At 41.4% G+C, this 23,737-nt stretch overlaps 4 protein-coding genes across 4 annotated transcripts in view; 3 read left to right on the top strand and 1 right to left on the bottom strand.

The window, feature by feature from the left end:
• The first annotated feature begins 1,136 nt into the window (after positions 1-1,136).
• Positions 1,137-9,684, top strand: cracdla (cracd like a). The gene is made up of 10 exons (XM_079357687.1): positions 1,137-1,443; positions 2,552-2,611; positions 2,909-3,053; positions 3,154-3,289; positions 3,393-3,518; positions 5,750-6,004; positions 6,097-7,210; positions 7,382-8,400; positions 9,024-9,141; positions 9,225-9,684. The coding sequence occupies exons 2-10, from the start codon at positions 2,563-2,565 to the stop codon at positions 9,419-9,421; spliced, it is 3,159 nt and encodes a 1,052-aa protein (XP_079213813.1). The 5' UTR covers positions 1,137-1,443; positions 2,552-2,562; the 3' UTR covers positions 9,422-9,684.
• Positions 9,685-10,470: 786 nt separating this feature from the next.
• On the top strand, positions 10,471-12,954 carry creg2 (cellular repressor of E1A-stimulated genes 2). Its single transcript, XM_079358234.1, has 4 exons — positions 10,471-11,175; positions 11,931-12,100; positions 12,202-12,315; positions 12,427-12,954. The coding sequence occupies exons 1-4, from the start codon at positions 10,753-10,755 to the stop codon at positions 12,566-12,568; spliced, it is 849 nt and encodes a 282-aa protein (XP_079214360.1). The 5' UTR covers positions 10,471-10,752; the 3' UTR covers positions 12,569-12,954.
• Positions 12,955-14,559: 1,605 nt separating this feature from the next.
• mgat4a (alpha-1,3-mannosyl-glycoprotein 4-beta-N-acetylglucosaminyltransferase A) overlaps positions 14,560-23,737 on the top strand; it is a 33,873-nt gene continuing 24,695 nt past the window's right edge. Inside the window, exon 1 of the mRNA XM_079357255.1 lies at positions 14,560-15,161. Coding sequence (XP_079213381.1) covers positions 15,068-15,161 — 94 coding nt within the window. The 5' untranslated portion in view covers positions 14,560-15,067. The remainder of the gene's footprint in view (positions 15,162-23,737) is intronic.
• Positions 15,705-23,737, bottom strand: part of mfsd9 (major facilitator superfamily domain containing 9) — a 73,352-nt gene continuing 65,319 nt past the window's right edge. The window contains exon 7 of the transcript XR_013780241.1: positions 15,705-15,721. The gene's annotated coding sequence lies outside the window, so the exon portion shown is untranslated. The remainder of the gene's footprint in view (positions 15,722-23,737) is intronic.

Raw genomic sequence — 23,737 nt, forward strand, 5'->3', positions numbered from 1 at the left:
TCTCAGACTGTTATGTCACTGTGGTCTACTAACACGCAGTTGGTGGCATGTAATCCAGATGTCAGCAGCTTGGTTTATCTTCTGGTGGAAGAGACAAGGATTTGTGTGATGAGGAACCTCATCAGCGCACACACACCCAGACACACACACACACAAAAAAAATGAACGCACTGGAAGCTTGGCTCTCCTATCCCAGAGGCCCTCCCTCTCGCTGATTGTAGCCCAGTGGCCTAGATAGTTTGAGCTTCCATCTGTGGATACGATCCTGTGCGGATGTTCAGAAAGCTGGATTTGCCGTTGCAACACGAGGATCATTTTCTCTCAGTGAAAAGTGTGCGTGTGGGGAGGGGATATTTTCTCTCTTTAACAAGCGATACTAACCCAGTATCTGTTGATAATGTTTAAAGATTGTTCAGACTGTTTACAGAGAGTATTTAGAGAAAAAAATCAACAAAAGTACCAAGATGGAGTCAAATTAGTATTAAGGAAACATGATGTAACACATTCTTTTACATTTTCATACACCAAGGATTTAAATTATAAATCTTTTGTCTGTACATTTATATTTATATAGCTTGTTATATTGTTTTTATTGACAGTAGGAGCACAGCTTGTTTTTAATTTAGTTTATGTACTTTATTTATGCTATTTTCTTAATCCTCATGCAATACAATAACAGATATGGTCTGCGTTATTGTAAACCTAATAGGCAATACATCCTGATTTAACCTCTGCAAGTGTAAAAGTCATGCATTTTGTAATTATTGCAGACTGCTATAAAAGATTCTTTTGGCTCCACTGTCTGGTACAAGTGGACTTCAACTCTTGATCTCACCAGTGCTGAGTGATGGTTTATTCCTGGTTTGTGTTAATTCTTAACTTAATTTTTAACTTCTCAAGACACACATTTACATACACGCACATGGAGTCCCCTCTGTGGTCAACCAGAGGCTAAGCAACCTGGTCTACTATATAAACAGGTCTTTGAGCAGTAATTCCTGTCCTCCTTCCAACAGGAGCTTTATTTTTTTTTTTCCCTCTACTCTCATTTCTGGGCCTAAAATCAGGTTAGCGTTTTATAAGGAGCTTAGCGCAGAGGGCCACAGTGTGCCACTAATGTAATAGAGTATCTCTCTCTCCACCACTCTCTCTCTCTCTCTCTCATTCTCTCTCATTCTCCTCTGTCCTCTTTTCTCTTTGTGCATTTGCTTACCTTGTCGTGGAGTGTCCCTCTCTCTCTCTCCTCCTCTCCCTCACTCGTCTTCTACCACTTCACCTCGCTCCCCTCCCTCTGCATCTCCCTCCGTTTGCAGATGTGGACGACGCACGCCTGAGGTTTAAACATTAAGACGGTTGACACAGCCGGGACAAGACAGGGGAGGACAAGGAGAGAAGGACAGAAAAGGAGGAAGGCAAGCAGTTGGTCTGCAAATTAAACCTTCGGTACGTTTACTTTTTTGTGTGTGTGTGTGTGTGTTTTCACAGGTTTTCACACGTTGAGAGAAGAAATACTTTTTCTGTGAATGTCAGGTGATTTTTATTCAGCAGTACATGTGATGGGAAGTTTGTGCTTTAAGATGTTTTAGTGGATTATGGTGATGTGAAATCTTGCAAAGATCTCTCTGCAATGTTAATAATCCACCAGATTATCCTCTCTTTCGGCTGGGACTATAGCTTCTTCATGCATGACAAAACTCAAGGGTATGGCCTGATGTGTGCTTAATGCAAATTTAAGTTGAAATATGTGTTGAGCTCGAGGCTCACACGTTGTACAACATTCTGACACTTCACACATGTTTTTGCACTTATACACATATATGCCACCCATCAGGGTGTGCTTGTATTCTTAAAGCAGGCCATCTGATATGAAGGGTGCCTGTGGACTTTGCATGTTTATCCATAACCCGACACATCTTGTCTTATCGGGTGCACACACGTGCTTTGACAGCAGTTCCCAGGCTACACACAAAAAAAAATTGTGTTTCTCAAACAAAACATTAGCTCCAAGGCAGGCTGCAAAGTAAAGTCTGAGAAACAAAAGAAACAAGCAGCCCATTCGGATGTTTGTCAATCAAGTGTTGCACAAGTTAAGCTGTCTGAAGCGGGATTTTACTAAACAGAATATAATTCTTTACCCAAGCTGCTTTGTGACAGCGTTATATTTATGAAAACCTCTTGTGAAATATATTCTTGAGGAATATGCGATTTGTCCAATTTATTCCGAAACATTTTGCCCTTGTTAAAGCTTCTAGATTACATTTTGTCCATCATAAAGACTTTGTTTTCACAGCACGCCCCACCTAGCTACGACAACGGCCAATAAACCTTTGAACCTTAAGTCTGTTGTCATATCTTCAGGCCCTCACTCGAGTGCATTAAGTGCATATACGTGCCTGCTAGAAAACGTAGAGCTTGCTTATATTGACGCCACATGAGAAGTCTCGAGCATGTGACGACAGCTTCTTAATTCTGTATTCCTGAGGCTCTTGTTGTCACAGTTGCTTGGTGCCTTTCTTTTCATGTTTCCCTGTCTGTTCTGCACTTCTTTCAGGCATCAGACTGATGGCGTCCTTCTCTGGAGATGCAGATGGGAGCACTGAGGATATTCCAGGTGAGATGATGTGCCATGTTTTTTTGGGGTTTTTTTCCCCCTAAAAGAGTGGTGTTGTTAGGGAAAAGGCAAATCTTTATCGAAAATGCTTTTAAAAACAAGGGTTTAGTTAGCATAACATTTAAACACGTGATAAGAGACTGTTAAAGGTCAAGATCCTCATCTACAACACCAACTGATGTGTATCTGATTAGATAATGGGAAAATATATAGGCTGTGGAGAGTACTTTGTGTGTTCTGCACGTGTCTTTTGCACTGTCCTGACCTCGATACGTCTCCATCTCACTCTATGTAAAGGACGTAAAAAGTCCAAGCTCAAGTCTCTGAAAACTCGCCTCTTCGGGAGGGGTAAAAGAGGAAGTGCAAAGAAAACCCCTAAACTGAGCCAGTCAGAGAGTGACATCACGTCAGGGAAGGATCTTGGATCAGAGGAAGATTTGGTGTAAGTGTCTATGTAAATGTACACTTTACAAGGTACGTTTGTTCTGTTTTCCAGTCTATGTATTCACTTGTTGTTCATTTTTCTGCTCCCGCATCCACAGATGTTCTCAGGGAATGATGCCGTCGCGAGCGCTTTCCCACGACAGCATCTTTCTGGATGATGAGGTCCTGAAAGAAGCTGAACAAAGCAGGGCCTCTTCCCAGGAGAATGTTCAGGGCAGAATCAAAGCTCTGCAGGTATACCGTCAAATTCAAAGAAATGTGGAAGGAATCGGGTCATTGAAAGAAAAAAAAAAAGATTAAAAAAAAATAAAAAAATACCCATGCTCTGTTTTCTTAGATGAAGCTTCAGCAGCAGAAAATGCATTTGGGTCCGCCACCACTGGTTCTGCCAATAAGACGACCAGAAGATTCAGACATTCGTCCAGATGACGACAACCTCTCTGGCAGCCCTCCTGAGATCTCAGTAAGTGACATCACAAGCCAGGGAACCTTCAGTAAGGTCATTTATAATCCCTTGTAGGACATGATCCATTGCCTGCCTATTTAAGCAGATCAAGTGCAGTAAATGAATATACAAGGGTTCTCTTTCGTTATATTTAGGAGTCATTTGGCCAACTGGACTCCTTACTAGACACGTAGTCTCATTACACAAATGTTTCCCCATCTGGCTCGGCTCAACCCAACTGCAAGCCAAAACTGTCACCGAGCACCGCCAGGAGCACAATTCTGTTAAGCAGTGAGGAGAAGGAAAGAGATGCATCCTTTTAGTTTGAGGCTGTATTGATGTAGTTACACAGCTCCTCCAAGTGCCTGAAGTGCTGTGAGAACAAAACACATATGGAAAACTACTTTTTTTTCAAGCTGGAAGAAGTTAAACTATAACCAGGCTCCCCTGGGGACAAATCTGGTTTGGTTAACTAAAGCCTGTTAGAAAAAGTAGGTTAATGAATTGCAGAATCGTAAAGACAAAAAAATAGTCAAATTTACCAAGAATGCTACAAGTGATTAAATGATGTTAAGATGTGCCACCTTTTTTTTTTAATTTTTTTTTTTTACTGTTGATGATAATTCATTTGAGCAATAAAACATTTAAAATGGTATGCAAAAACTTCAAGAAACATTTGTGAATTGATACAGATAAATGTATTATAAAAGTTTAACAAATTCAGATTTTAGGGTTTATAGGGGAAGATTTTTCACAGGTAAGTTGACAATCTAGTTATTTTATAATACACATCAGATGTCTTTAGCACCCAGTCTGGGATTCTTCAAAAGACGTGTGTGTGTGTGTGTGTGTGTTTTTTAAAGTTCTCAACTTTTCAGTATTTTTTTCATTGTATAACAACAGTGAAAAAAAACTTCATTTTCTATCACAGCTGAAATGTAGTTTCGTAGTTTCACTTTACTGCAAAATACATTACCAAAAGTAATTCAACTACTTGAACCATCTGGACAATTTAAAGGCCTGTAAATCCCTTACAAGGTTTTACAAAATGTAGGTAAACTATAATTTAAATTGCATGTAGAAAACTGCTCCTATGTGTTTTTCTTTGTGCATTCATGTTCTTACATGTATGATGGTTTTCTTTTTCAATAAGATGTCCTGCAAGGATGGACTTTTTCCAAATTGTGAAAATTTTTCCTGGAGGTTCAAATCTAAGATTACAGGTGTGATTAAGTTCAGAGGTAAAGGTTAAAAGAAAGAAAAGATTGGTGGTATCATATAATTTTCTAGCTGTCAACAATTCCAATGAAAAAAGGCTAAAACAAACAATGTGTTTGTCTGTCTCCGAATAGTTTCTGACGTCCCTGCCCCTGTCTCCAGGACTCAGCCTTTAACAAAGCTCATTTATTCCTACTTAGGGCATTAATCTTAAAAAATGGGTCACAAACAAATAGTTTCTTCTTCTTTTTTAAAGCCATTGTAATCCCTAAATCTCTGCGATTGCATTTTTGAGCCAAAATTATAATATAGTAAATATTGCATTTGTTGGGGACTACAAACGGACACTGATTGTACGTTTGAGTATCTACAGTAGCAGAACTGTATATGCAGAGTGACTCAAAAAAAGACTTCCAGCGAATGAGCCAATGTGGCTCATTGCAAGTTATTATTTGAGGTCTACGGCACGTATTACTGGAATATATATGGACAATAGTTGTCAGTATATACAGTAGGATCACATAAAAAAAATACTTTTCAAATAGACCTCAGGAGCCAAAAATAAAGCCACTACAGAAGTGCCAAAAAAGTGGCCACTTGAGGCTGGTTCAAAAAGCAAGCCCATTCCATTTACACCCCACATAAAAAGGCCAGACCTTACAGTAGAACTAAATGATGGCTGGATAGATTTGCTATGATATGATATAAGTCAACTGTATGGGTGAGTTATAAAAACTTTTTTTTTTTTTAAATTACTTTTTTTTAAGTTTTTAAGGGCTTTAATTTATCAACGGTGCTGATAAATGATCCTCATTCTTTCCTCAGTCCCAGTTCTAACCCCCAGTCCAAATCTTGAAAAATCCTTCATTGTCCAATCCAATGGATGTATTGAAGGTGTCTTCATGCATTATTCATACACTCTATGATTGGTTAATTACAACAACAAAAAAGACTAGGGATGCAAGAGCTGGTCACCTTGGGGTTGGGTATCTGCAGTGTTGTATGAAAATGTTCTTGTTCCTTTCTTTCAGACTACATCCCCACAATCTTCTCAGCCACTCTCACCAATTCCTAAACCTTCCCCGACCAAATATTTGCTCCCAACTCCTTCCCAGCCTTTGCCTGTATCTGGTTCTTCCAACTCTTCTGCTGAAGAGTCCCCATCAGACTTCAGCTCTCCAGCCCAGTTAACCCCCCGCCTGGACACCTCTGCTGCACGCCACCGAATGTCCGTCAAACCCAGAAACCAGCGGGCAGGCTCCAAGAAGAAAATTGGAGATGCTGACGTGAGTGGACAAACTTGTTTTACACTCTATTAATTGATACAAAAACACATACATCCCACTTCATTCACCCATCTATAATCTCTGTTTTTCAGACTGACTTGAGCTCAAATGTGGACATCCCAAACAACCTCGACCACACAGACTCAGAGAGCGATAAAGAGCCTAGTGCCCCAGAGGAAGTGACATTTGACACAAAACAAGGAGAGACTATCAGTCCTATCACGTCCCAAGTTCTGCCTCCAAAATTCCCAGAAGTGGCACCAATCGTATCAGAGGAAGAAAACAAATCAATGATCTTAACGTCTTCCCAACAGGACCAAACACTCCCTGAGTCAGAGCCCTCCGTACCCCCACAGGTGCTTAGAGTGAAGAGTCACAGAACTGGGGATGCATTGTCCAATGCAAGGCCACACTCGTGCTTTTTACCATCAGAGGTAAAGGATAGAAGAGAAGGAGGTTTTGAGATAGAAGTAATGTGCCATGACAATAGAAATACAGGCACAGGCACGTTACCCTCTACCACCGGTCCAGAGTTGGTGTCAAAGTCATCTTCTGTTCATCAGCAGAATCAAGGTGAGACAGAAAGCACACCAGCTATAAAAAGACTCACCCAGGGATCCGGGTCCTTCCATTTCTCTGTCGGCACTGCCAAAAACAAAGATGGAGAAAGACCCCGATCAGGCAGTTTTGCGGGAGTGCTTGAAAAGACTGAGACCAGGCACAGATATGAGAAGAAACCCATCGTAAGTGTGAAGGAAAAGGAAGAACTTCGAGATTTACAGGCAAGAGGGATGAACTCTGCTCTGGGAAGACTGAGACAGGAGGGAGCTCCACAGAAAAGCTCAAGTCTTCCATGGGACAGGAAGGAGAGTCTCAAAATGGTGGAATCAGTGCCACCGTCGACAAGTTCAGCCACAGACACAGCAGCTGTGAAGGGGGAGGAGGTGAAAGAAGACTTGGAGAAACACGAGGTCCAGGAGGAAGAAGGAAAGACAGCATTTGGTGTGAAGCTGCGCTCCACATCTCAGCTGGGAAGATTCCGGACTGAAGCGTCGGCTGACAAAATGTCAAAGGCGCCAGTGTGTGAGGAGCAATGTAACAAACAAAACACACTGGAGATGAGCAATAACACCACCAACAGGTCAATAAAAATGTCAACAGACATCCGTAGTACCTCAGTCATCTCTGGAGACCTACGATTGGCAGGTAAGAAGCTGTATTAACTTAATCGTGTAGAAAGGTCTTTATCATATAAACAATGAAGGTCCACTTACTCTGTAAAAAATCTGCTTTGTTACTTAAGGCTGTTTCCTATAGGGTTTAACACTGCATAGATGCACACTTACAGGGAACCCTGAAACTCTGTGTCTTCCTCAGATCCGACCCGATCTGGTCTCTCCTCCCCAGTTAAGAAAACCCCTCCACCATACGACTATCCTCGCATCTCATCAACAGAAGTCCACACCAGCTCCAAAGTGGAAAGCATCAAAGTGGAAACCTCCAAAGAAGTTGAAACTATCCCTCCAGCGCCTCAGGAGCCCCCGCCGACCCCACAGGCAGCCTCATCTGAGGTGTCCTGGATGAGTCTGGCTATGGAGAAGACCAAAAGTCTCCAGCACCTTTTTAATAGATTTCCAAGGGATTTCACAGGTGCAGCACCTCGACCACAAGCGCAAGCGCAGCCAACATCTCCAGCACAGACTCCGGCTGTGGTGCAGACACAGACACAGACTGTAAAAATGCAAAAAAGTACAACACCACTCGAGGCTGAAAAACAGCCGTCGATTGATGCAGTCAAAGCAGAAACAGAGCAAAGTACAAGTCAGGAACATATTGTCAAACCATCGCTGGTGGCTGCACAACAGAAGACATGCATGGCGTCTCCCGTTAAATCGACCACTTCTAGAGAACCACAAGCATCCAAACAAACCAGTCAACCCCAGTCACACATGAGTACAACACCGTCTGTATCTCATCCAGCTGTGAAGATAAACACACAGACAACCCAGTCACCCCTGCACTCTGCTACAAAATCTCAGACCCCAACTCAGACAACCCAGCCCCCCTTGCAATCTGCTACAAAAACCCAGACCACACCTCATTTTGCTGCCACACAGTCTCTCGCACAATCCTACCTTACCTCGGGCCAGCAGCAACAGCAGTCCCCCTGGAGCAATCGAGGTCCTCAATCTGCCAACCAACTCAAGTCCACCTCTCCAGCTCTAACATCAGTTTCTACACCCTGTTCAGTTACATCTCCTCCAGAGTCTGCAGCGGAAGGAGGAGAAAAAGAAACTGGTGTAGAGGAAAAGGAGGCCGCACCCCTGTCAGTAAGCGAGAGGGCTGCTTTTTTGGAGAAACAGGCGGAGCGGATAACTTCACCAACAACCAAGGGGGTTTGTGACCGTTCTTTGTAACTATCTCTTATGCAGCGTAGAGCCGGAAATCAATCAGGCTATCAATATTCTCCACTCTCTTTGTCAACAGATCCTACGAAAAGACTAAAAAGATATGTTAGTGTGTTTCTCAACGAAATTCTTCCTATCCATGTTGTGCAAATCCAGACTTTCTTTAGGAGAAATATATTTAAAAATTCATCAGTGCTGTATTTTCTGGTTTAAAAGTGGCTAAGTAATATCTTAAAAAAAGCTATGCTCTGTATTTCTTAGCAAACATAACTGAATAAAATCATACAGTACATTTGTGCTGACTAGTTCTATCCTTTGCAGATAAGCTAGTATTTAGAGCAGATGGACACTGCGTTGACTCTGAAGCAACAAGCAAGTCACTCGTGTGTTTTTAATAGTTTTGACATCAATGAAGATCTTTGGTGTGGAGGAGGCTTCATCAGGCTAAACATATGATTTTGATAGTATGATCTTTTGTGAGCAGTTGTTGGTCTTTTCTTGGGATTTGTTGAAAACTAATTTAACATAGAAACCCAGATTATTTTTTCGACTTCTATTTTTCTAAATTGACACATTTTCCAACAGATGATCTAACTCAAAGCTTTTCTCAGGTTGAGTTGAGGAAAAGTCAAACAGAGCAGACATCAGGTGAAACCCCAGCTTCAGCCAAACCGGCACCCCTACTCAAAGACATAAAACCAGAGGGAAAACAATGGGTCAAACCACCAGGTGCGTTACTTTCATTTAATATGCATCAATTTTAACACTGCTCTTTAGTCTGAGCAGCAATATGACACACTTTTGTTTTTCAGAGTCGAGTCTCACCAATATTCCAGACAAACCTTGTGATGACAAATGGCTGCGGAAGAATGTGTCGTCATTTCCCGCGCGCTCAATGTCACCTACGATGCCGTCACCAATACAGTCCATGTCTGACAGCGGCCAGCCGTCCTGGATGGAACTGGCAAAGAGGAAGTCAATGGCCTGGAGTGATAAATCCATGGATTGAGAGGATGAACAGACAGTTAGACAGATGCCCTTCATACAAAAAGTAATGTTAAATTTTAACATGTAAGTTTGCCTGCTGAATCTTATTTAATTTGAAAGTGTTAATATAATATTCAGAGAGAAAAGGAGAGAACGTATATATTGAAAAGTTAATTATAGTCAGTCTGAACCACAAAAACTATCAATGGTACTGAATAAAGTTTTATGTAATTCAGCATGTCACTGCTGTTAATAGTGATATTAAATAAAAACAATTTTAGGTAAGATTTTGTGTCATATGTCAAGTGCCTTTATGTGTGATGACTTAGCAGAGGTGTATAATAAAACTAGAGATGGGACTGATCCGATCTAATTTTGGTGTCGGTTTGTGAAATATATATGCAGCAAGTGAAGGATGTTTCGCAGCAGTTGAAATATATTTGTAGCAGGAGAAATATTTAGCCACTTCAGCTTCAAGGCCACCGTATTGATAACAGGTTTTTTAAAAACAACTTTTAAACTAAATTCATGAGGCAAATAAAAGCAGATCTGTAAAAATATGTATATTCAGTTATAACATAATATCATATAATATAGCACTCAGTGAAAAAAAATCATGTGGAGTGTGTGTCAAGGCTAAAGTAAGCTTAGGGACTTATGAGCTGACGTAACATATCCCTAAAGAAATCTGCTTGCTAACTAATTTAACCTCATGCAGCTGTACCCTACATCAACAGAATGTCAATTATACTTTCAATTATATTATAATCACAATATACTATAATTATTATACTTGCCGAAATTTGTCTGAAAGTCAAATAAACACCTCTGTATGGCTCATGGATTGTGATTTATGGGTGTCTGAGGTCTTCCATGAAATACGACCATACACAATATTACTTTGGACATACAACTTAGGCAACATTTTAAAATATGTCTATTACTTTATTTACCATAGATAACAAATACTCGAGTTTAGTTTGAACTACCACGCCAAAAAAACGCAGACTGCAGTAAAATAAATTCACAAGTAAAATAGTTTTACATGTATTTTTCCTGGTAGGCAGTAGGGGGCGCTGTTGTCTATTGCAAAGTCACCTTGTGTTATGAAAACAGAATTATGTACCATAACTGTGATAATCATCAGACATTATCGAGCAGTGATATAACGCAGGTGTATATAGTGGAAGAGTCTGTTTAAACCAATTCACTTGTATAGTTATAGTCGCATACAGCTTGTTTGTGTAATGTCTACATGAGCGTAGTGTTACATGTGGGATAGGGACTACAAACACGTGAGGTTGTAAACAAGACTTTGGAAGAGCTGGGCGGCCATTGTCCGAGCTCTGTGATATGAAGGCCCCCTTCTTTTCCCTGGCACTCACTGCCAATGTCTTGTATCTGTGCGTGGGCTACACCCTGAGGAGCTCCGTGTCTTGGGTCGTTTCCTCCAACGATGTGGTGGAGGACGCGGACCTGTCGGAGGAGGTTGCCCCGGCTCTGCTGGTAGACGGCGCGGCGCTGTGGAAGCAAGCGTACCCGTCTTCCAACATCGAACTCGGGGACAGCGCTGCAGAGAGCCCCGCAGAGAGAGTCAAGGAGGGAGACGACAACGTGGCGCAGCTTTCCTCTCGTCTGTTTTCTTATCGGCTGGAAAAGGTGAAGTCTTCGAACAACGGTGGTCCTCCGCCGCACCAGGAGACCGCCAGGACTGCGAGATACATAGCTCATAACAGTGACTGGGGACATCTTGCCACCATTTCAACTCAAGACAAGGTAAGGGTCAGATAAAGGTCTTTGAAACAAGACTAACCAAGGTACAAACACAACAGGCAAATATGTCTATGGCGCCTTGCATTTGTGCCCTCTGAACTTTTAGTTGTGTTAAAAAAACAACAACAACATGTATTGTGTTGGGTTAACATGTTATGAACCAATATTCGGCAGCCCACAGTGTGTGTGTGTGTGTGTGTGTGTGTGTGTGTGTGTGTGTATGGGAGGGAGGGAGGGGGGGTTATATCCAGGTTATATCACTAAAATAATAAAGTTGTAAGGGAGGTTAATAAGTATGCACACCATCTTGACAGTAAGAGATCCCCAGGAAAGCCATGCAATTGTTAGTATTAGTTACTGAGCACAAGTAACAATGTTGATGTACTCTTCAGTTTACTTATATATTTTCAATAAATGTGACTTTACTTTACTACACCACACCTAAGATGAGTATATGGACGCCTTTGTCTCCTCTTCATGTGTTCGATAAACGTTTGGCCAGGAATTGTTTATTAAAGGTCTGAGTAAACTAGCTGTGCATTGAACATACTAAAGACCATCTTGAACATGTCAATAGACAAATACATAGGACATTGCCAAAGTGGGAGCTAGCGCCTGGCACCTCCCCAAGAACCAGTCTGCAAACTTGTTTTTAGTTTAAATCCATTGAACAATATTTCAGATACTTCTGGAACAGTAAACGCTTGGCATGGACATTGTGTAGAAACATTATCTATTGTGTTAATATCCCTGCCCAGATCAAAGGTCTCCCTTTTGGGAACATCTTCTCAGTCAGCGATGGACCACTGGACAACAGCACTGGGGTTGTCTATTTTTATGTAACTCCAATGGACAACACTGTAACTGACTTGACAAATAACCCCTACGCCTCCCTGACTTTCTCAGAGGCTGAGGGAGAATTCTGCAGGTAAGACCCAACTTTCAATGTACTGTACTTCATGTACAAAAAAAACAATGGTCCTTATCAGCTTCAGGATAAGGTAAAGGATAAGTCCTCTGTCTTTCAAGGCAAATGGTGTATGATCCGGAGGATCCAAGATGTGCGCGACTCACACTAACAGGCAAGATGGTAGAGGTGGCCCCAGAGGAGCTTGCATTTGCAAAGGAAGCAATGTTCTCAAGGTAAATTGGCTTATGGAATCTGTCGTTGTATGAAACTACATGTGATTGCCCCATTCAACCTGGAAAATTGGCAACATTTTCACATAAGTTTTCATGTATTCCTCTTTCCAGACATCCTGTTATGGCAAAGTGGCCAGTGGGACACAAGTGGTTCTTCATGAAGCTGGAGTTGATCCAGGTGTGGTTGCAGGACTGGATTGGAGGAGTATCACTCATTCCACTGGAGGACTACTTTAAAGCTACGCCTTTTTGAGGATATCCCCTCATATCACATCATGGCAGCCAACGGACACAGACCAGTTCAGGTGTCTACTCCTCTTGGTCATGACTGAGGAGCAAGAAATCCCAAAGCAGCATTGTGCACAGAATATGTTAAATACCATTACTTTTTAAATAAGTAAAGGTAAAAATGATTCACTATTTTGCTTGTCTTGACTCAGAAAATCAATTCTTCAGATTCCTACAGTATATTTGATGTTTGAATGTATTCAAAGTAAAGAAGGCAGTGATGTGATAATCACAGCTGCTAAATAAAATGATGTGTCATGTGTTATATAATCCTTTAAAACACTGATTTCTATTTTTGGGGTTTTCATTTTAAGTGTGCTGATTGAAAAATAAATCAATATGCCCATACAATCGTGGCTGTTTAGAAAAATATAATAATGGTGTAGTCATTTTTTTCTTGAATGCAGCACCCTTAAAATAACTAATGCTGAGAAATCAATCTCACCTCAAGGTCTCAGATTGAGTTTTGTCTGAGCTCTCGTGGTTTTTAAAATCTTCCTCTGTTGGTGACAGTTGAACTGCTACATTCACAAAACCCAGAAAAAACTTATTGGGGTTTTTCATTTGTACACAAAAAAAGGAATAGTGTTTTATCAACAGTGTTCTCTCCCCTTATGTGTTATCTGAATTTATTTAAACATGTAAAAGCTAATTTTCAAAATCTGAAGATGTTTGTTGGTGTTTCAAGGCTCATCAAATTAGAAGGTCAATGCTACTATATTTAATGAGGGAGTGCTATCTGGGTTTTGGCACAGATAAAAAAAAAAGGACATCTACCTTAATACACTTGGAAGTATTGCCCACTAGATGGAGCATTCAGCATGTACGTTTCAAAGACACTGTTACTTAGGAGAAAACACAAGTTGGTCCCAGTTTCATGTAATTAGATGATCAGGGCATGCCACAAACAGCTTGAGTGTTTGAACGTGTAATATGCTTTTTTAAATCTAAACTTGGACACAGTAGGCTACACCGCGGTAGACATAAGGAATCAATAATTAGCCAAGTTGTCCGAACGACTCCTTTACATAATTTATAAAATGGCTACGTAGTTAAGTGCAATTAACTGGTAATACCGGAACATCCAGTTTGTCAGTTAAAATAAATATAACAAGGCCCCATGAAACATCACGTATTAGTAAGTCGGTTGCTTTTTATTGTCTCCCTTTGGAGACGAGAAAGTCACATATAGCTCAACACAAACGTATGTATACATGTAATATACATTTCTTTACAGCACAGACCACATACATCACTTCATTAGCATTTTTTGCACACGCTCTTTCGATTGCACTGTACACTTGCATTTTCCCATATAACATAAATTATATTGCAGTTTTTTATTGCATGCACTCCTATTATCATATTACACTTCCCTATACCATTTAATAATTTAATGGACGTACATATGAAAGACAGTTTATATCTATTTTGCTACCTTCCCATTACTTTTTTCCTGATGGCAACAACTCATTGGATAATCTAGCCACCATTTCATAATATGTACATAATACATCACATTGTTAGACATCTCTTGTTGTATTGAATGGACAGCCTAAACTAAAGGTCTCAAGAGTTAACGTGTTTTAAAGTGATTATCCATCCGCTATTAGGGCTACATCATGCAGCAACCTGTAAGAAATAAAAGCACGTGTTTCAAGCTTTATTGCTAAGATGATATGTACCACTGTTCAGACTCTGCCCCCCACACATACACACACACCTCGCGCACAGTACCAGCTCCAGATATCGCGTGAACCTGCCACAGTCAGACCTTCTGTAAATCTGTCCTGTGTAAAAATGAAGCCTTCAGGAACATTCACGACGTAGCCTGTGTTATGTTGAAATGTTCCCGAATGTTCTTCACTTCATGGCTGTCGAAGTCGCTATACATTAAAGAAGATACATAAACAAGATATATGTGACTTGATCTTCTTGCCGGTTGGAGTGGATTCAACGTGATGTGAGGCGTTGCCTTTCGGACGGCGTCACAGCCCGAGTAGCCAATCAGAGCGGATCATCCGTCACACACTCGAAAATGCCTTCTACTTGTTAACTTGTGTGCGAACGGCTGTCTGCAAATAATTACAATATGGACTAGTATCGACAGCTAGCTCCTTCTTTCTTAACCAACATGTGAGCTGTTTTTTGTCACGGAAGGCAGAAAAAAAGCTCGTGACTGAACGCAGTCGTCGTAATAGGACAGGAAGAGCCAAGTCCTCTCTACAACGACAAGAAAAAGACGCACCAAGACTGCGAGGGTACGTCCGAGCACTCCCCCCCTTTGAAAGCAGCGGTTCCTGTTTCCAGACCTGTTTACCGTTTAACGCCTCCATATGCCGGCGCCTACGCCCGAATCAAACCCCTGAAGGCAGCGAAAGAGAAGGAGGGGAGGGAGGCATCGGGAGGTAGCTTCTTCGGGGTCCCCGACACAACAGCCGAGGAGAGGCATCGCTGAAATGAGATGAGGCTCAGAAATGGAACTGTGGCCACCGCGATTATTTTCTTCACGTCTTTCCTCAGTCTGTCCTGGTACACAGCGTGGCAGAATGGCAAAGGTAGGCTCAGCAATTCATTTTGGTTGTTGTTGTTGTAAAGGGGGTCAACACACAACACACATTTTTGAGCAGAGGTTTCGAGGCCTGCTTTTATCAAACTGACTGGTTTGAGGTGTTGGTGGGGCAGCAGGTGTTGCCTTTCACTTTGCAACAATTCAGTCCGCAAGCCATCGATTTGTTTTGATAGGCAAAAGCGATGGGATATAATAGCCTGATTATAATTTTGTTCCAGACTTTTTTTTTTTTTTAATTCCACAACCGGTCATCAAGTCATTTGATTGTTTTTAATGGTTTTTCTTTACCGTCCATGTGAAGTACTAGTCTATACTTGGGCAACACTGTTAGGAGTCTTGTTTAAACGATCACACGTGCAACTACAGCAGACTCCTTTTTTAGTGGTTGCATGATAAATAGATAATACAATAAAGTAAAAATACATTGAGACAGACACATCCGTGAAGTGGCTGAATTAATCGTATAGCCCCATACATGAGTGGATCAAGACACCAATGCCATTGTGTTGTTTAGGTTTTAGCTCGTAGAACTGTTGCATAAAAAAACTATCTAGTGTTTGAGGTTGAGCTGAATTTAAGCATGGCATGTCATTGTCTTCTTGACTCAGCCGGCAGCCTCTGACCAAATCCCAGCTGTGCCTCCACTCAGTCCAACAGCTCTCCCTCTCCTGTCATATTGTTCAAGTGTCAATCTGGTATGTTCTGGTTTGACAGTAAAACAGATATTCATTTAAGTCCCTATCACCTCTGACAGCCTCTTGCTCATTCCACACGGTTTAGTTTCCCACCATGCCTGACTCAGTTAGGGATCATTTTGTATGCTCTCATCAGTTTTAAAACACTAGAAACTACAGTTTGCAGCAGTTTTCCCTAATTGCACCATTCATCGCCTTTCACCTCCATGCACCAAAACAGAAAACAAACATTAACCACATTTTTACACGTCCTGTACAACATCTGGGCTCTGGCATAATGCATGCATAAGTATGGCTGGGTTTGAATAGCACGCAAGGCTCGAGTGCTCACTTACTTGCCAGGGTTAACTCAATCCATGTGGGGGGAGTTATGGGTCGTAGGGACTGTTATCAGCAGAGTGTAAATAATTGCAGCCTTTAGATAAATTCCAAACCAAGGCTTCAAGTTGTGATTATCGTGGGGCTTATCAGCTTGATGAAATATTTTCCTGTAAATGGAGTCCATTGAGTGCCTCTATACTCAGGCAGACAGAGGCTAGTCCACATTTTGATAATAGCGCCTGTTTGATAAGCAAAGGTCAAGTGGTGATGCCCTCCGTTTAGTCACTGTAGCACTTGTTGACACAGTCCAGTATGCCTCAGGAATATTTCTGACATTATTTTAGATAACTGTGACAGGATAGTAACATGATGACGTTAACTAGTAGTTATCTTTTGTCATTAAAATAAAATATTTTATCTGTACTTCACACATGATAGTCATACAGTCAAATGTACAACATTTAAAGTATAACATTATAAATATGATACGTTTTGAGAAATAACATGTATAATCAATTTGACAACCACACTGCAGTGATGATAATAGAGATATGTGTTGGAGATGGTGTGTGCATTTGATCATTTGTGCATTTCGATCTTAAATTGTGAATACATAGGACATTTCAGTCCTATTACACTAAACCACAGTCTGGAATTCTTTGAGATGTTCATCAGGTCATTGGTATGATATTTAGAAGGCATGCCAAAATACAAACTCTCCAAAACTGAAGTGAAAAGGGAATTCAAGCATTATCTCTTTTATTATTTATATGTGGTTTGCAACTGCAACTTGTCCAACTGTCCTGAGTGAAAAGAGCCGACCAGTAAGACACGCTCGAACTACTTTTGGAATTCAAATGTGCCGGCATCAAAAAGAAAACTCTGTAAAACCAAACCAAAGCAAACAAGGATTTTTCTTGAGGGGATTTGACGGATTGATATCAGAGCTGATCGCGACATATTTAAATGGATCAGTGTCGACTAATGTAAAGCTGCTCAAAAACAAATCCTTGCTGCACTCGACCCTGTTAGTGTTGCAACGACATCCAAGCTGCCTTCCAAGACATTGGCAAAATCTGAAGATGTATATCTGGTGGCTCTGATCTGTGACTGCTCGGACATATACAGTCAGATGGGTCATGCCCCTACTCATGCGAAACTCCTTCATAAAATCGAAATGGGTGAGCTATAAACAAAAACAAAAAAAATCACCTCCCACACGATACACTGGCACAGGAATGAGTCCTAAAACTCGGAAGAGAGTTAGCTTTGGTTCCTGACTCTAAAAGTCAATGGGGATTTTGAATGGGTTTGTGGTTAGACGCGTGAAATAAGGTCTGTGGTTCACACAAGCTTCAGAGATGTTGACGTTTTGTTAGACGAGATAAACTACTTTAGCTAAGACCTTTACTTGTGAATTTTAACGTTTTTACACGTACTTAAAACGGCGGCTGCTAACAGGTAGCTAAATGAGACTGTGGTTGTCGGGGAAATGAAACGTCATCACATCGGGAACTCTCTCTCGTCATGTTTTTCAGTGCTCTATATTTGGTTAAAAAACAACTCCTTAAGCTATGGATTAGCTAGCTTGTCAAAACTGCTGATTAGATCGATTAAGCATAATTGTCGGGATGTCATAATAAACCGACTGCGGCGTAGTTCGCTATAGCCTAACGTTAGCTTTTTACTTCTTTCGGCTGCATCAACTCTTCAAACTTCACATAAATATTGTTCATCTGTAAAGATTATCCAGCTGAACTAAACAGCTACGTATCAGAAATGTTTGCCACAGAGCTTAATTTCTGCTATGATCCAAAATTCAATGCAAAAATCCGTTAAGCTAATTTTCCTTGGATCCACCGGCGCCATTTCTTTCGGGTTGGCCTACAAAAATACATCATTACTATACCAGTCTGTTGTGCCGTTAAAGACAAACTAATCATAACTAAATAGTTTCTTTTTTGTTTGAGGCCATAAACATGATCTGCCTATGTTCTTGTGTATTTTAACACAGCAGTTTAATAAACCTTTAAATGTGTGTCCAATATTCATGTTCACTTTGAAACAGTGTGAGAGATATTACAAAGATCTCCTTTTGTCCTACACTGAATTATTCAATATTACTACAACCATTACTCTAAGCTGCATGAGTCAATATGAAGCCCACTGTCTGGAAATGGTCTCTCTCTTTTATTTGGTGGACAGTTGCATTCTTTATACACAACATTCAGCTGTAGGAGGAGGGCGCACATAAAAGAGTGATGATAAACACATATTTCGAAAGTCCCAAACATTATGTTACCTTATAGACTGAAAACTGAAAATGTATTAGGTATCTACCTTCATAACTGTATGCATTCCCTGCATACATCACTAATGGAGCTCAGCAATGAGTCCTGTGTGTAATGTGTGTCCTTTCGCTTCTGCAGGAGATGTATGAATACAGTCTCCCTTTGGTTTTTTTTTCCCGTCTTACATATGAGCCTCTTTTGTATCCTGTTTCATATCTCCTAGCCGTTCGTGATGGCTCCTCTGCTTGATGCTGCCCAGCGTGGGCGTTAACATTTCGCTACGGGCAAATTTTGTCTTTCTGAAAATGTTCAAAACCTGCTCTATAGTCGGCCTACTTGAACACAGATTTTTTTTTTGTTTTGGCTCATGGCGGAGTGTCATGAGCAGGTTATGGGACACAGTTTTGTTCTGTTGAGGTTATCTAGGTCAAAGCTTTTTATTTTTATTTGTTCTCATCCCTTTGGTTTCCGACAGCCTGTCTTGTTCCTGGTCACTCGACTGCTGTGAATGAGAGCTGTGCCAGTCAGCTGTCCAAACACTCCATGTTGAATGACTCTCCAGAATGTGTACTTCTCTGTCAGAGTCAGTCTCGTCCCCTGGTGAGAGACGGCTCTCTGCTATCTCTGTGGTTACAGCTCAAACAGGATGAATATAGAGAATAATATTTTCCCAATAATATTGGGTTTTAGCATAAGGATAGGCATAAATGAATGATGCACTGTCTGAAATGAACTAGTGCTACATGATGACACATTTGGATACGAGCGTCATTCATAGTCCTGTATACACAAAAAAACATCTCTGTATTATATATTTCCTGGAATGGACAGCAAAGTGCAAAATTTATACATAGACATCCTGTCTGAAATATTCAGGAGTACATGTGTGAAAACAGACTAAATATTCTCGTGGTGCACATTCAGCAAATAATTCATGGGTGGGTAAAAGTGAAACAGCTTCAGTCACAAACAAACTTCATTAAAAACTATTATGAAAAAAAAAAAAATTACACCAACGACAGAGGCTGATGATAATGTTCACTAGTAGCGACAGAAAACATGCATCAGGATGGAAGCTCTTTATGTTAGAGCTACTGGCGCCACTTAATGTTATTACTTTTTTTTTTCCTGCATGATTTTCTGCTATATTTACTCAAGCCAGGCTCGGGCTATATAAGCTTTAACAGTAGGGACACAAGGAGAATTTCACATGTTCTTCTTTCTAACAGCAAAGTTAGATTTTTTTTTTTTAGCTGGTCTCACAGATGACTGATGACGGATTAGATCCTAAATAATTAATAAATAGACTTTGAATCCATTGATTCGAAAATCAATTCTGATTCGAATCGTTGCTCCAAGAATCAAAATTGAATTGTGAGATGCCCAAACATTCTCAGCCGTAGTGGATAGAAGAGAGTGTGGTGAATGACAAGGGGGAAAAGGAGCCACAGGTCGGATCAGACCCTGCATGGGCTCCCAGGATCGAGGACTGTAGCCTCTGTACATGGGGCACGCAAACTAACCACAAGGCCAATGGCGCCCCACACCACAGGATTTAGAATAATGGCGCATTCTTCTCTACAGGATAGCATTAAGATGAATGTGTGTAGCAGCAAAGCACCACCTCACATGATCTCATGTGATCCTACAGGGAAGCAGATGTAAATGTAAGCGGACTCATGTGGCGCAACAACCTGCTGCAGTTACGCTTTGCACTGAAGAGAAACTAAGACAGTGGAGCTTAAAAAGTCAGAATGAGAGGAGGGTCAGAAAGACACGGTCAGCTGGTTTTCTCGAGAAGGAGCAGGAGGTGAGATTTGAGCTTGGCAGCGAAATGCTCGATAGGACTTTGATGTTTCCCCTTTGCACGCTGCAACGTCTTCACATGTATCTCTCATCGGGGGTGGTGTTCGTCCTCAGAATGAGGCGACTTTATCGTTCAGATCTTCAACCTCCAACGTGTACAGTATCATCAGCAGCAACCGTTCAGGAGATGTGGGACTGAATTGGGAATGCCGTCCCAGATAGTCTAGTGTAGACGGTGTGTTTTAGGGAAATCAAGTGGAATAAGTCCTGAAACTCAATACTGTCTGTTCACTGTCCGTACTTTGATTTTGATTGTCCAAAAATCCCACTGAGAACAATACCATAACAACAGAAACCAGTCACACTGCCAGACCGCCGACACAAGCACAGACACTTATTCAAACCGTCCTAAATATTATTCAAATAAGAGGAAAAACAAGCAGTGCAGGCTCGGCTGTTTGAATTGTTGTTTTACTGTCAGTCACTGTAGTCAACTGTATCTGTCGGTCCAGAGTTCAATGAGGAACTATTGAAACACAGCTGAACTGAGATCTTGTGCCATTGCTACTTACTTGTCTTGGCAGCTCACTGTACATCACAATTAAATTAAAACAGATGGATGTTTTCCATTTTCAAGTATCAAACTTTTTTTTCTAATAAAATGATTCATGGATGGCATCAGATGATTTCAGCCATTATGGACTACTGGAATAAATTCAGTCTCCCCCCCCCCCCCCCCCCCCCCCCCCCCCGTTATAAAGGGAGAAAAGAGTTCTGCTCTCTCATATGAGTCCATTTTTAGGTTTTAACTTTGAAATGACGTAAGTGATTATGCAGTCTGACGTGTTCTATTCTAAACACTGACTGTGATAGTTTGCTTACGGCTTGAGCAGATTTGCTGAACAGTTTAAGCTCCATGAACTTCCCTTTTTTTTCTCCTTTTTTTTTTTTTGCAAATGCCACTTCCTCCGTGCCGTCCTTGAGCCCATGTGTTCCCCGTCCTCTGTGTTAGAAACCATGGTTTTCCTCCATCATCACATCATTCTAAACACAATGGGCCAAAAATAGCAGCAGTGATTGCAGAGAAGGGAGGGGTGGTGGGGGTACATGAGGAGGCAGATAAGAAGGCTTGTAGGCGAAATACATGGTTTATTAGTTGGAAAAGGGAGAATAATTATGGCTTGCACATTTTGTCTTCTCATTTTAGTGTGTCTGTTTATGTGTGTGTGTGTGTGTGTGTGTGTAGTTACTGTGAGCTGGCGAGGCAGGGCAGTCTGCCAGACAAATCCTAAGTGGCCTGGAAGGAGGAAAGAGAGTATAAAGGCCAAGTCTTTAAAGAGAGAGGATGAGAAAAGCCTGAGGTGGGTTGCATGTTGGAGAGGAAGGATGTAAGTGCTGACACGGCACTGAGACTGTGGGATAAGTTCTTATTTCACTATTTTGTACTGTGCTTAGAAACCCCCCACCCTTCCTTTATCCTAGACAGCTCCTAGTCTGTCCAAACAGGAACAGGCGTCTTCAGCTGGTTGTGACTTTACAATGATTGTCTCCCTCCACCCTCTGCTCACTTCCTGTGGCCCTCACAGCTATTCATTCATTAATTCATGCATGCTCCTTCTCTACATCTGGACAGCGATCCCCTGACGGCAAATAGTTTCTACAAGATGGCTGTTTTTGGAGCTGTATCTGTTCTGTGTTGCTCAATCTGTGGCAGAGCATACAAAGACCTTTGTAGACGTTAAGATGCGAACCATACAAGACTTGCATTGTAGAGCATGGTGCGCAGATGATGAGCTTTTAATTCACCAAAACTTCACTAACATAATCTAATGTAAGATAAAACCAGATTTGAGTCCCCACGGATATCTCTAAAAAAATGAAAATAAAAAAGATGTACCTGTTCCCCCTCAGGGATCAGTAAAGTAATATCTTATCTTTTAATCGTCCCTCTGCTGCTTTTTTACCTCAAGTCAAAGATCGACACTGATTTGTCCGTACATGTGTCGGTCAGTCTCAGGGTTGCGGCTGTTGCCTATCTTGTCGCGCTGACAGGATGCCACAGCCTGCTGCGTAACTACAGGTATGCCAAGTGTCATCTTTTTCAAAAAGGGACCCAAGAATTTTGAACACTTCAGGTGTTACTGATTTCGAGGTTTGAAAATACAGTCACCCTAATCTCCTAGTTTGTCTTAAGTAATGACAGAAAACAGTAAAGGCTCCTCATAGTGTTGTTTTCATACTCCATTTACGTGTTGACAACATTTCTTCAGTGCTATGTTCTTCGTCAACGATGTAAAAATAATAATATTCTGTCACGTCGACAGAAGGACCAAAATGTTATTATCCATGCATCAGGAAAGGTTGAAACGGTAAATGTAATATTGCTGTTTGTTAACAGCTGATCTGTAAAACTCACTCGTCCTTTCAGCTCTTGAATTAGTTTTTGTGCTGGAGGTGGACTCTCTCCAGATTCGGCTGAATTCCTTTTGAAAAATTGATTGGTGACATCCCTGAAAACGGAGTCGAGATAAAAGGTTAAAAAAAGAGCAGTCACTTCTGGCTGATAGAAGCCTTACACGAGCCAAGTGGATCCAGAGGCGCGGAAATGAGCAGAGAGGGGCCTCGCTCGCAGCTCAGCGCCGCCAGACCGCACGCCGGGCTGCCACGAAGTGACGCAGCCGACTGCAGGAGCTTAGCGTGACCTACGACACAGGAGAGAAGAAGAGTCGGCTGAGGTTTGAAAAAAAACTGGAAGACAAAATAGGATTCTTGAGTCGGCAAGTTGCCAACGTGGGGGTGGGGGGGCTTCAGGCTTACCCTGGTGCTACAATACTTTTTCACCCTGCAACTTTACTTCAGCAGAGTGAAAGAGGTTGTGATGTGTTGCAAAATCAAATGACAGAATGGGATAGAAGTGTGCTTTTTTTTTTTTTTTTGCAAAGCACCATGGAAGTTCGGGGAGTATCACTCGCCTACTCATCGATCGACTCACTCTCCTCTTCAGGGAAATGCCAGGGAAAAAAAAAAAATCAATACTACTACTCTGTGAATATGCAGGTGTACTCAGTGTATTGGTGTGCATGTTGTGAGGATAAGCCAAAAAAAAAGTCACTCATAAGCAGCCCAACTCATCTGCTTCACCGTACAACATGATTCTTCACTCCCAACTTCACTCCCTTTTATCAGTTTCATTTCAGTGCTGAGTCATCTGTGACTTCAAACCATGTCACGATTGCTCTTTTTTATCCAGTTCACTCTTTCACCATCTGCCCTACTTAATAGATACCAGTCTGGTTAAATGCTTTGTGTTGCACATAGCAGCTGCAGTGTAGAACCATGTGGTGAGCAGGTGCACAACATGAGGGGCTTCCTACATCCGTAACGTATTTAGACCTGTTCTGCACACACGTGCATCTCGTCCTGCAAGTGGAATCTGTAGCTACGAGTCC

Source organism: Symphodus melops, assembly GCF_947650265.1.
Source record: "Symphodus melops genome assembly, chromosome: 12".
NCBI classification, from domain to species: domain Eukaryota; kingdom Metazoa; phylum Chordata; class Actinopteri; order Labriformes; family Labridae; genus Symphodus; species Symphodus melops.